Genomic DNA, 13,025 nt, shown 5'->3' with positions numbered 1-13,025 from the left:
AACAAAAATTATACCAAGAATCCTTCTCCATTTCCAGTTCCTCACCTGGAAGACACAGCATTAATTTATCAACAGTGGCAGAAATATTTCTCTGTTGTAGTCGACACTGCTTCAGCTCTTCCATTGCTATTACCAGCTTGGCAAGAGGGAAAAAGAATGAATTATGCCAATGGCTGTAAATAAAAAGCTTTCAGTCACATTTTTCCACACTGTGTTCAATTCATCAGAAAATCCTAGACAGTTTCATAGTAAGACCTGCCAAGTGAACTAAGGAACTGCCTTTCCTAACCAGTAAAACATTCCTGCACAGTTTCCCGCTTTCTCCCCAAGATACATACAATACTAAGAAGGGCTAGGTAAAATGAAGTCCTAAACTACAAGGGTTATCCAGGAGAAAAAAACTATCTTCAACTAAATCTCTATTTCAACAAATAAACCCACACACTTAAAAGATGTGGCTTTTCCAAAAGTTATAGTTTGTTGAAAAGTAACTCACTTTTATTCCCCTAGCCCCCGTTTTAAGAGCTTCTATCAGAAGTCATACCATAATATAACTAGAAGAAATTGTACCCCACAGAATTTAGAATGTGAGACAAACTTCTTTACAAAGTAATAATCTACACATCTACTTGCAGCATTCATCCTATACCCATACCTAAAAATGTTGTTATCTGCTTAGATACCACGCAGAAAAGAACAAGAGAATGGTCCTGAGTAAGTCAGTGATAAAATAATCAAAAGCTAATCTTAAAGCTTATTAAAATTAAACATCAAAAAAGTATTAGGTGATAAGAAAGAAGCATGATAACAGAAAACAGTCATGTACTACAAGTCAGAAAACCTCGGTTTTAGTCCCAGCCTTGCCAATAACTATGTAAAATACAGCAAATCATTTGTTTTAGTTTCCTCTTCAAAAAAACAGTGATAATACCTGTCCTGATTTTGTCAGCCATGAGGATCAAATGAGCAAATAGATATAAAAAATATTGTAAACTGTGATGGTTTTAATGCTAAATGTCAATTAATAGAATCAATGATTTTTTTTATGGTGGGGGGATAGAGATGGGGTCTCCCTTTGTCACCCAGGCTGAGAGTGCAGTGGTGCAATCATGCCTCAGTGCAACCTCGAACTCCTGGGCTTAAAAGATCCTCCCACCTCAGTCTCCCAAGTAGCTGGGACTACAGGCATGCACCTCCATGCCTGGTTATGGTTTTTTTTTGTTTGTTTTTTGGGTGTAGGTAGAAATGGGGTCTCACTATGTTGCCCAAGCTGGTCTCAAACTCCTGGCCTCAAGTGATCCTCCCACCTCATCCTCCCAAAGCACTGGGATTAGAGCATATAATCTCAGCCACTGTGCCTGGTTGATTAATCTTTTAAATAAATTTGTTGACCATCCACGTTGTGCCAGTCACTATTTAGGTAGATGGAGGGGATACAGCAATGAATAAAGCAAACAAAAATTCCTAATCTCATGGAGTTTAATTTCCAATGGAGAACGACAGAAAAAAGTATATATAAGTAAAAATATGTTAAATATAATATCAGAGCATGACAGGCACAATGAAGAAAAAGTGGGAAAGGATCAAAAGAATGCACAGATGAGAGTGAGACTACAATTTCAAACAAGGTGGTTAGGAAAGGCCTCATTAAGAAGGCAACATTTGAGCAAAGATTTGAAGAAGGTGAATATTGAGGAAATAACATTCCAGGCAGAGGAATGTTATTGACTTATTGTATTATGACAAGTCAATGATTTAAAAGTCAATGATTATGTTATTGTATTACGACAAGTCAATGATTTAAAAGCACAACTAAGAAGGCTGTATCCTCTCTCCTTAGACTTCCCAGTGACTATGTTCATTTAATTCAGATAAACATTAGGAAAAGCAACAATAATGTCCAAGTACTTCCAACATACTACTTACAGTCTTAACCACTAAATGAATAACATAGTCATTAAAAGAGAGTGGCATGAAACAGAAAAGGTTTCTTCAAAAGGTAAACTGGTCTTACTTCCTTTCCCTCATGTTGTAGTTTTCTATTGGTATCCGTCACTTGATTCTGTGGAGAGAAGACAATTTAAACTCATAAAAAACAAACATTTAGACAATAGTTGAAAAAGATCTAAATTTCATATGAAAAGATTAGGAATAGGTAGTTAAATATTTTCAGTATTCCACTACATATTGGTGCAGTGGCATTCTCTTGGGTTTAAATTACGTCAACTTTTCTACTGGATGTTTGCATGACCTTTTGAAAAGAAAAATTTGCTAACAAATATGGTGAGTTTAGAACAGTTCTAAACTAAGATACTATAATAACTAAAGATCACACTTTAACTTTGGGGAGATGAGAGGAAAAAGGGGAGAGAAAAATAAAATAGAAAGTACAAATTTTATACAGATATTCCTCATTTCACCAATGTATTCCTAGAAAAGTTGGGTATACACTGAACTTTTTAACTCGAGTCAAAGTTTCCCTGTTTGCTTATTATCTTATTTTTAGAAAATGCTTTACCTTAATTCTTTTTGGATTATTAATTCTTAACAGCTCCTAACACTTCCATACTTCCATTTTTCCAACATAATCTCTCCATCAGATAGTCAAAAATTTGTGAATAAGCCCTTAAATGATCCAGAGTTCATTATTTAAAGGAAATGGCATCTACTTTTTTTGATATTCACTTTTGACATTTCAATGATGGAAAAAATTAATTATATAGAATAGTAATTTCCTCATCATCTGTGATATCAAAACATAAGCAATACTAACTTCTAAAATGTTGTTTAATAAACACTTTCTAGCCTTCCACCAGTAATTGCTACTCCTTATACTTTTAGTGAATCCCCTAACCTAGCATTTCCTATTATGTCCCTTAGGACATCAAGAAATGTTAATTAGCAGGTACTCTGCACATGCACACAGCCATGCACATGCAAGCACACAAACACAGACACACAGACATACACACACACACAAATACACATGATATGATATGCACTGTAAATGCCCAAGAAAGGAATATCGTATAGGATGTTTTCCAAATTTATCTAACATAATACCCTTCAACTGAAGATCTTCTCAAGGAGCTCGTTTTTTAAAAGAACACACTTTTGAAATCACTGCTCTGAACAATACACTATACCTGGACTATCATTCAAAGCAGATTACCATATGCACCTCCATCCAAAGCCAAAATGAAATCTGAACTCCTCCACGAAGCCTCTTTAAATTACCAGAAAGGGAGGCAAGAAACCAGCAAATTCCCTCTTTATTATTTAATTAATGGCACCACATGTGAAACACTTTGTAGTTTTATTGCACTGAGCTCAATACAAATTAAGAGTGATAAAGCCGTCCAAAATGCACATCTAAGACAATGTTAATGGAAGCATTGTCTAAAAGGGGGTCAGCAATCTATTTCCATAAAGGGCTAGATGGTAAATATTTTAGGCTTTGCAAGCCATACAATCTCTGTTGTAACTATTCAATATTCAACTCTACCTCTGTAGCAGGCATGTAGCCATAAAGAAAATAAATGTAAATGAAAGGTCATGGCTGTGTTCCAATAAAACTTTATTTACACAAACAGGAGGCAAGCTGGATTTGGCCTAAGAGACAGAGTTTGCTAACCCCTGGTCTAGAATAAACGTGATGGTAAGGTAGTAATACCACACTATGAAATTTACAATTGGATGCCACATTTTAAGAAGGGCTTTACAAGCTGAAGCATGGTTAGAGGTGAACACATTTGCAGAGGGAGTCAAAGCTATACCACAAGAAAAACAGATGAAGCCATTTTTAGCCAAGAAAGGGGAAAAATATTCACTTGGAGACACTATACCCCATACCTGGACCCTATATACTATAAACCGTACTTAAACAATGGCTGCCCTTCAAATATCTGAAGAGCTATCAGAAGTAAAGTGGCTCCCTAAAAATGGAGCTTATTACTCAAACCAATGTTTGTTACTAGAAAACAGTATTCAGCTCAATATAAGAAAAAGTGTTCAAGCAATGTGAATAAAAATCATACAGGCTTCCTTGGGTGATAATGCTATCCCCGTTACAGTAGTTATTCAATAATAAATTAGATATTTTTAATCCTAAACTGGAGATCTCCTAAAATACAACCCTCTATAATACTCCCAAATTCAGCAACATTATCTACTAGAGTAGCCTTGTTTGCCTTATAAAGGCACCATTTCTCACTTTTTTTCACCTTAAACTCACTGTAAAAAATACATTTTCCATTGCAACTCAGTACACAAGTATAGGGAACACACACACAATTTTCAAGAAACAATGTTTATCCTTAGTACATGTAATGCACTCTCTTGTTTTCTATTCAATTTGATTATATTTAATTTCAGTTTTTGTCAAAAATACTGATCAAGGCACACTAAATTAATTTCATGCAAACCATGGACCTAAAACATATCCCTAGGAACCTAATGAATGCTTCCAGTAAGAAAGATAATAACTGTGGGCTGGGTGCAGTGGCTCACACCTGTCATCCTAGCACTTTGGGAGGCCGAGTCAGGTGGATCAACCTGAGATGAGGAGTTTGAGACCAGCCTGGCCAACATGGTGAAACCCAGTCTCTACTAAAAATATAAAAATTAGCTGGGCATGGTGGTGCATGCCTATAATCCCAGCTACTTGGGAGGCTGAGGCAGGAAAATCGCTTGAACCGGGTGGGGGGACACGGGTTGCATGGATGGAGGTTGCAGTGAGCCAAGATCGTGCCACTTCACTCTAGCCTGGGCGAAAGAATGAAACTCCATCTCAAAAAAATAAATAAAGATAATAACTGTGCCAATACCATTCAATAACTATTTCAATGCATAACAATAAAAAAAGGCCAGGCGCAGTGGCTCACGCCTGTAATCCCAGCACTCTGGGAAGCTGAGGCAGCTGATCATTTGAGGCCAGGAGTTCGAGACCAGCCTGGCCAACATGGTGAAACCCCATCTCTACAAAAATACAAAAATTAGCTGGGCGTGGTGGCATGCACCTGTAGTCCCAGCTACTTAGGAGACTGAGGCAGGAGAATCACTTGAACTTGGGAGGCAAAGGTTGCAGTGGGCCGAGATCATGCCACTGCACTCCAAACTGGGTTGACAGAGCAACACTCTGTCTCAAAAAATTAAAAGAAACTATACCAGCTGTCTAGGATGCTACTTCATTTATTTCAAAGAAGATAAATGTGTGCATGTATACACTGAGAATCAAAAGAAATAATGGGCATCTTAGAGTACAATTTCTTTTCATTGGTATGTCGAAATAGCATTGACAGTTGTTAATACTTTTTACATTGTCTAAACTATTTTCTAGAGTTCAGGAAACATTTTATTTCATAGATTCTGAACCTAGGTCAAATGGATCCCCCTAGAGCAGAGTCTCCCAGGTGTCCTGCTAGACATTAATCCCCTCTGCCCTCAAAGTAACTGGGTAGAGCCTGAAACAGACTCAAACCCTAAACCAGTAGCCTCCAGTTCAAGTATTCCTGCTGGGGCATCCTCAGCAAGTTGAAGGAATTTGCAACTTGAAGAAATTTGATGGAAGGCAAGGGAAGTAAGAGGAAAAGAAGATGAGTACCAACCAGCAAGTGATATCAGCAATTCAGGAGCATTATGAGCTATATTCAGTACTACCCTGCCAAGGAGGTATTCCACCACATGACTACTTCGATAACCAGAGACAAAACATTGTGCTGACTATCATGGACCAGGGCACCAAGGAGCTATGGGAGAAGTGTGGGATAGAGGTGTCTAAGAAGCATAGAAAAGAACAGCCTAAGATGAGTATAGGAAGATGGGATGGCTAGGTAAGGACAAATAGCATACACAGGTCCTGGCAGGAAACCCCATATCTTTGTTTTCACGCATTTCAGATACTTTTGTCCGGTTAAGGCTGATCAGCCCACAAAATTTAAGGATTACAAATGTATGGACCAATAAATAGAAATACGCACTATTAAGATTCTTTAATATGGCCAGGCATGGTGGTTCATGTCTGTAATACCAACACTTTGGGAGGCTGAGATGGTCAGATCACTTAAGGACAGGCGTTCAAGACCAGCCTGGCCAACATGGCAAAACCTCCTCTCTACTAAAAATACAAAAATTGGCCAGGCATGGTGGTACATGCCTGTAGTCCTAGCTACTTGGGAGGCTGAGGCATGAGGCACAAGAATCGCTTGAACCCAGGAAGCAGACGTTGCAGTGAGCCAAGATTGTGCCACTGAGCTCCAGCCTGGGCAACAGAGTGAGACTCTGCCTCAAAAAAAATTAAAAAAAAAAAAAAGTTATTTAATACACTTTCAGATGGTTCACTTTTTTAATAGATGTAGAAATAATTCAATGTTTTGTATCACCTACTTGTAAGAAAACGTTCTCTTGAATAGTGTCTGAGAAATTCAAAGAGGTTATAATTTTTAAAGTCTTGATTACATTTGAATGGCATATAGTCATTTTAAGTAGAAAACTAAATATTTAAAAAGTTATTTCAGGCTGAGTGCAGTGGCTCAGACCTGTAATCCCAGCACTTTGAGAGGCTGAGGTGGGCGGAACTCCCAGGCTGAGGAGTTCCAGACCAGTCTGGTCAACATGGTGAAACCCCATCTCTACCAAAAATACAAAAATTAGCCAGGCATGGTGGTGCACCTGTAATTCCAGCTATTTGGGAGGCTGAGGAAGGATAATCGCCTGAACCTGGGAAGCACAGGTTGCAGTGAACCAAGATCACGCTGCTGCACTCTAGCCTAGGCAACAGAGCAAGACTCTGCCTCAAAAAAAAAAAGTTATTTTACGGTAGCAAGTTCAAGTTTCTCATTTTAAAATGATGAAACATTTTAGAATGTTTAGAACAGTTCTATATGTTTAGAACATTTCTATACATTTGTAATATAGCCTAATACTCTGTATTTTATTTTTCTTATTATAATACATAAAGAAAATGTAAAGATTTTTTTAAAACAAGCCTCATGTTCCCCCAAAAACACTCTAGCTTATTCTTAGGTGCCTGCCATTCAAATATGACTTTCTATGTGTGCTGTGACAAGAAAAGGGTTGGGAAGCATGCCCTAGAGGACTCACTCTATGGGCTTCTCTATGAAGTCATCAGAAATTGTTCTCAATTTACACTCTCATGTTCTCATGCATATATACATTTTTTAGAGAGAAGATTCAAACTATTCATGAGATTCTGGCCCTCTCCATTTCAGTCCCCATATGAGTGACTAGAACTACCAACTACTGAGTCACCCAAACCAGAAACCTAAGAGTCATGGGCTCTATTCCAGATATATGAGATACGGTATCTCATAAGCATCTCTGCAGTCTGCCCCTTCTTCACCATCTCCTTAGTTTTAGTCTTCCTCATTTTTTAACATGGATTTCAACTTATCATTTTCCCATATTGAATGAAAATTTTGTTTTAATGTGTACACTTTAACACTGAGTTTTCTAAAGAACATTCAAAATTGTCAGTTGAAACTGCAGGAAACTTAAAATACAAAGAAAAGCATTTCAGATACTTTTGTCCAGCTGAGGCTCATCAGCCCACAAAATTTAAGGATTACAAATGTATGGACCAATACATAGAAAGACGCACTATTAAGATTCGTTCATATGGTCAGGCATGGTGGTTCATGCCTGTAATACCAACACTTTGGAAGGCTGAGACGGTCAGATCACTTGAGGACAGGAGTTCAAGACCAGCCTGGCCAATATGGCGAAACCCTATCTCTACTAAAAATACAAAAATTGGCCAGGCATGGTGGTACACACCTGTAGTCCTAGCTACCCGGGAGGCTGAGGCATAAGGCACAAGAATGAAAACATTAAAATTATTTATTATCAAGGGATTATTGATAACATTTTGGTATATAGTCTTCTAATCTTTAATGCTTATTTATTTACATGTAAAGTATGTGCATTTAGTTTATAAAAATAGTCATACTGTTCATACATTTTAATCAGCTTTATACATTAAGCAAACATCTCTAATACTTTCCCATGTCAAATATCCTCTATACTGTAGTTTATTATTATTTTAAATAGATGCACCACAATTTCTTTTAGTAATCCTCTATTAAATGATGTTAGGAACACTTTTAAGTTTTACCTATTAAAAGAAAACATCATATGAACATCCTTGTACATGCACTTACAGCCTTAGAATAAATCCTAAAATTACGTGGGGTTTTAAGTACTGGCACCTTATTGTTTAAATTTGCATTCCTTTAATTTTTTTCTAAGTTGTAGAGCTCCTTTGTATTTCTTCTTATGTAAACTGTATGTTATTGTGTATTTCTCATTTTTCTATTAGAATGTTCACATTTTTCCTGTTAATTTATCAAGAATCTTCATATATAAGGATATCAACAATTTGCCATATGTGTTTGTAAGTATTTTTTATTATCTGCCTTTTAAGTTTTAATTTGTAGGTAGAATAGTTTCTTTCCTTTTAATGTTGCTACATCTATCAATTTTTTCTTTCTGGTTTAGAAATTTTGTTTAGAAATGTCTCAAAATAATATAAATATTCACCTATATTTTCTACTAGTTCTTTTATGGTTTTATTTTTTACATTTAACTCTTTAGTTCCTCTGAAATTAATTGCAGTATGTTGAATAAGGAAAAGACCTAACTTACTTTAAATGAAAATAGTTAAGCATTAAAGAACATTAACAATAAATCAAAAGACTGTTACCTCTAGAGTAGAGAAAGCAACTGAGAGGGGTACTATTGAGAGATTTAATTGTGATGGCAATATAATTTCTTAAGATGGCTGGATACTGTTGTACAGGTCCATAAATTCTTTTTTAAAACCTTAGGACCTAATGTGTTTAAACTTAAGAATTTTGGAAATTTTTTAAAGATATTAAGGTAAATATTGTATATTACATAATACCCCCACCCAATGGGGACTAGGATAGCACCATATAATCAAACATGCTAATATTTCTGCAGCAAAACACAAAAATTCATGCTAAATAAAATAAGAAATTTGATAGTTTCATGTGATTTAGGTCATGAAACTATCTACAATCGAGTTTTTAAATTATTACAGCTTTAGAATACAATATAATGTCTGACAGCCCACTTTGCCCCTCAGTAAAACTGTTTCTTTGCTTTCCTTACCAATATATTTTTTAAACGAATTTTACACTCACTGTCAAGTTAACCCCATGCCCAGGAAAATCCTTTTAGGATTCTAATTCAAATTTCAATAAGAAAAAAAGAATTAAAAGCATAAGGACTTGAAAGAAGAAAATAAAACTGTTATTACTTACAGATCATATAAGAAGTATTCACATAGAAAACTCAAACTACATATAAATTATTAGAAATAACAGAAGAGCTTATTGAAGTAGTTAGATTTAAGATCAATAAGCAAAGTGAGTTATCTAAAATAAGTGACTTTGCTATGCCAGGGACCAGACAAATGTGCCTAGCCTCCTTCCTGGACCTTAATTGGCCACACCAGGAAATAACCTTCATTCTTTAGTAGAAGACCCTCCACGACAACCAATGGTTTTTTTCTTTTGGCCTAGGTGGCACGCTACAAAGAATTTTATAGCAATGCCTTGAAATTCTATCATTCTACAATGATAGCTTTTATCCAGCGAGGAAACAGAAACATGAAGAGTCAAACTGAGTTTCTGTTTAAAAGAACCAGCTACTGATCACTGGTTCTGGTCCACATGTAGTTATTCCAATTAAAATATAACTTTAAGAAGGTAATCTTGGCCGGGCGTGGTGGCTCACGCCTGTAATCCCAGCACCTTGGGAGGCCGAGGCGGGCAGATCACGAGGTCAGCAGATTGAGACCATCCTGGCTAACATGGTGAAACCCTGTCTCTACTAAAAATACAAAAAAAATTAGCCGGGCGTGGTGGCGGGCGCCTGTAGTCCCAGCTATTGGGGAGGCTGAGGCAGGAGAATGGCGTGAATCTGGGAGGCGGAGTTTGCAGTGAACCGAGATCACGTCACTGCACTCCAGCCTGGGCGACAGAGCGAGACTCCACCTCAAAAAAAAAAGGCGGGGGGAGGGTATTCTTTTTAGCTAAAAATCCATACTCTCAAGAATGTACGTTTCAGTATAAATTCCTTTCCAATTATACAAAAATCTTCACTACAAATATGTGTTCTGCGTTATAATCCTTAATCCTTTAATCCTAATCAAAACCCCAACACAGGACGGAAAAACAATGTCTCTTAGAGCCTTCTTACTTTGAGTTTCTGGGCTTCTCCTCTTACTTTCAGCAGTTCAGTTATAGAGTCCACAAAGCCCTGGTAATGAAAATTGCACATTTTCTCAATTTCTCGGTCGTGATTACGGATACGAGTTTCAAGCTTCTCCATGAAACGTCCATGTTCTTCACCATCATAAACAGACCTTTAAAAAAAAAATGGCACGAAGATTATACCATGGTTACTTCTAAGAAGGAAAAACAGAATTATAAATCCAGAAGCAAATTTAGGGCACATAAGCCACAAAATAATCCAATTGTATATTAACATGCCTCATTGTTAAATGAGTATTTTTAAGGAAAATCCAAACTTTTGCTTTCTTATTCATTCCAAAATATTTGAGTGCCTGACAGTATTTGTCACAAAATTCTCATCATAAAATTAAACGACTGAATTACAACTCCCTTGTATCTTTCTTTCTCAATTTAACTAGTCTAGAAACGCTCAATTTTAGTTAAATTCAACTATCAAATTGCTCCATGAGTATATTCAAGAAATTAAACACAGCTAGAGAAAAAACACACAGCTGTGCTGGCTAGACTCAGGGTAGCCATGTAACTACAAACCTAAATTAGGCAGTCAATATCACTAGATAATTCTACTACAACTATTCCCCCATCTCACATTCCAGAAAAATCACTTTGTATTCTAAAGTACTTATGTGTGGGAACCTCACCTTGTCCTCTCCTCAAACGTTCACACCTTCAGCCTCAGCTGCTGATCTGACTATATACTTTACAGAAAAAAACAGACAAAAAGAATTACCTCCTCTTCCCTCATTAAAATCAACCAGTCTACTTTTTACATCTGTAGCTCCTACTCTCCACCCTCAAGTAACGACAAAGTAAGTGTTCCAAGCTCTTATCTACAATTCAGTCCCTCTTGTTGTCTCAAGAATTTTATTCCTGCAAGTTTTCCCATTTATCCCTCCTCAGTAACATATATTTCTCCCTCTTTACTAGATGATTCTCATGGGTATATAAACATGACTTTTATTTAAATATATATTTTTTTTTTAATAAAAGATGAAGTCTCCATATGTTGGCCAGGTTGATCTTGAACTCCTGGCCTTGGATAGTCCTCACACCTTTGCCTCCCAAAGTGCTGAGATTACAGGCATGAGCCACCACGCACAGCCTATACATGTCTTTTTAAATCCTGCCCTTAACTACACATCCCTCTCCCCTTCCCAGCAAAACTCCCTTCCACTTCCTCTCTTCTTTGCCTTACTAAAGTATTCATTGTACTCCACCTAATAGCAGCATTTGATATGGGTTTATAGTCTCTCCTTCTTTAAACACTCTCTCCCGTAGACTTCAATGATACCACACTAACATGTTTCTTTTTTTTTTTTTTTTTAGGAATATCTTTTATTTTTTTTTTTTTATTTTTTTTTTATTATTTTTTTTTTTTTATTATACTTTAGGGTTTTAGGGTACATGTGCACAATGTGCAGGTTTGTTACATATGTATCCATGTGCCATGTTGATTTCCTGCACCCATTAACTCGTCATTTAGCATTAGGTGTATCTCCTAATGCTGTCCCTCCCCCCTCCCCCCACCCCACAACAGTCCCCGGAGCGTGATGTTCCCCTTCCTGTGTCCATGAGTTCTCATTGTTCAATTCCCACCTATGAGTGAGAACATGCGGTGTTTGGTTTTTTGTCCTTGCGATAGTTTACTGAGAATGATGTTTTCCAGTTTCATCCATGTCCCTACAAAGGACATGAACTCATCATTTTTTATGGCTGCATAGTATTCCATGGTGTATATGTGCCACATTTTCTTAATCCAGTCACACTAACATGTTTCTTAACCTCTCACTGATGTGCCTTCTCAATCTCCATTCTCAGCTCCTCCTCCTCTATTACATTCCGAAGTATTCCTAAAACCTCTTCTCTTCTCCACCTATGCTCTCTCATTAAGCGAAGCCATCTAATTCCATGGCTTTAAAATATCATCTCTGTAGTGCTAATTTCCTAATCTATAATTCAGAGCATTTCCCTGAGCACTAGATTCAAATATCCAGCTACTATTTAATTCCAATTGGGTTTTTAAAAGCCATCTCAGTATTTAACATAGAAAAAAAAATTTATTACTAACGTATCTCCACTCCCATACCTGTTACTCCTCAAATTTCCCAACCACCTACCCATCCCATCACAGCTAAAGGCACTATACAGTTGCCCAAGCCAAAAATCTAGGAATGACTCCTAATCTATCTCTTTCCATCATATACCTTATCCAATACATTAATAAGTCCTGACAACTCAACCTCCGAAACATGTCTTAACATTTACAATATTCCACCATTTCCACTAAAACACGATCTAAATCTATATTACCACCACAACGGACCAATGCAACAGCCTCCTAACAGTCTCCATTCTGCACTTTCCATTTACTCCACCCCCTGCCCCAAAACAGACACTCCTCACAGTAACAAAAATGATCAGAATTAAAATCTTGATTTTTTATTGCTGCCTGTAAGGTCCTACATAATGTAACCTCACATTACCTCTCTAACCTCATTTCTCTCCTGTCTAGTTCCCACCCAAATTCCCTTCCATCCTCTATGTTCCAGCTACCCTGGCTTTTTTTAAAGCCTCTTCCTGCCTGAAGAATTTTGTTTTTGCAGTTCTTATACTAGTAATGCTCATCCCCTATACCTTTGAACAATCTCTTCCTCCTCATCATCCATGATATGTTGTCTATCTCTGCCTCCCCACAACCCACCTCAACTAGATTATAAGTTCAAGGGC

At 37.0% G+C, this 13,025-nt stretch overlaps 1 protein-coding gene across 7 annotated transcripts in view; it reads right to left on the bottom strand.

The window, feature by feature from the left end:
• EXOC6B (exocyst complex component 6B) overlaps positions 1–13,025 on the bottom strand; it is a 676,922-nt gene that overhangs the window by 579,632 nt on the left and 84,265 nt on the right. For all 7 annotated transcript variants that reach the window (XM_055243157.2, XM_055243158.2, XM_055243160.2 and 4 more), the window contains exons 2-4: positions 10,243–10,408; positions 2,015–2,062; positions 46–136 (exon numbers count right to left, since the gene is read on the bottom strand). In XM_055243157.2, the coding sequence (XP_055099132.1) occupies positions 46–136; positions 2,015–2,062; positions 10,243–10,408 (305 nt within the window). The remainder of the gene's footprint in view (positions 1–45; positions 137–2,014; positions 2,063–10,242; positions 10,409–13,025) is intronic.

The sequence above is a fragment of the Symphalangus syndactylus genome, chromosome 14, assembly GCF_028878055.3.
Source record: "Symphalangus syndactylus isolate Jambi chromosome 14, NHGRI_mSymSyn1-v2.1_pri, whole genome shotgun sequence".
Taxonomy (NCBI): domain Eukaryota; kingdom Metazoa; phylum Chordata; class Mammalia; order Primates; family Hylobatidae; genus Symphalangus; species Symphalangus syndactylus.
Note: the sequence above shows the minus strand (reverse complement) of the source record. Positions and strands in the feature narration are given on the sequence as shown.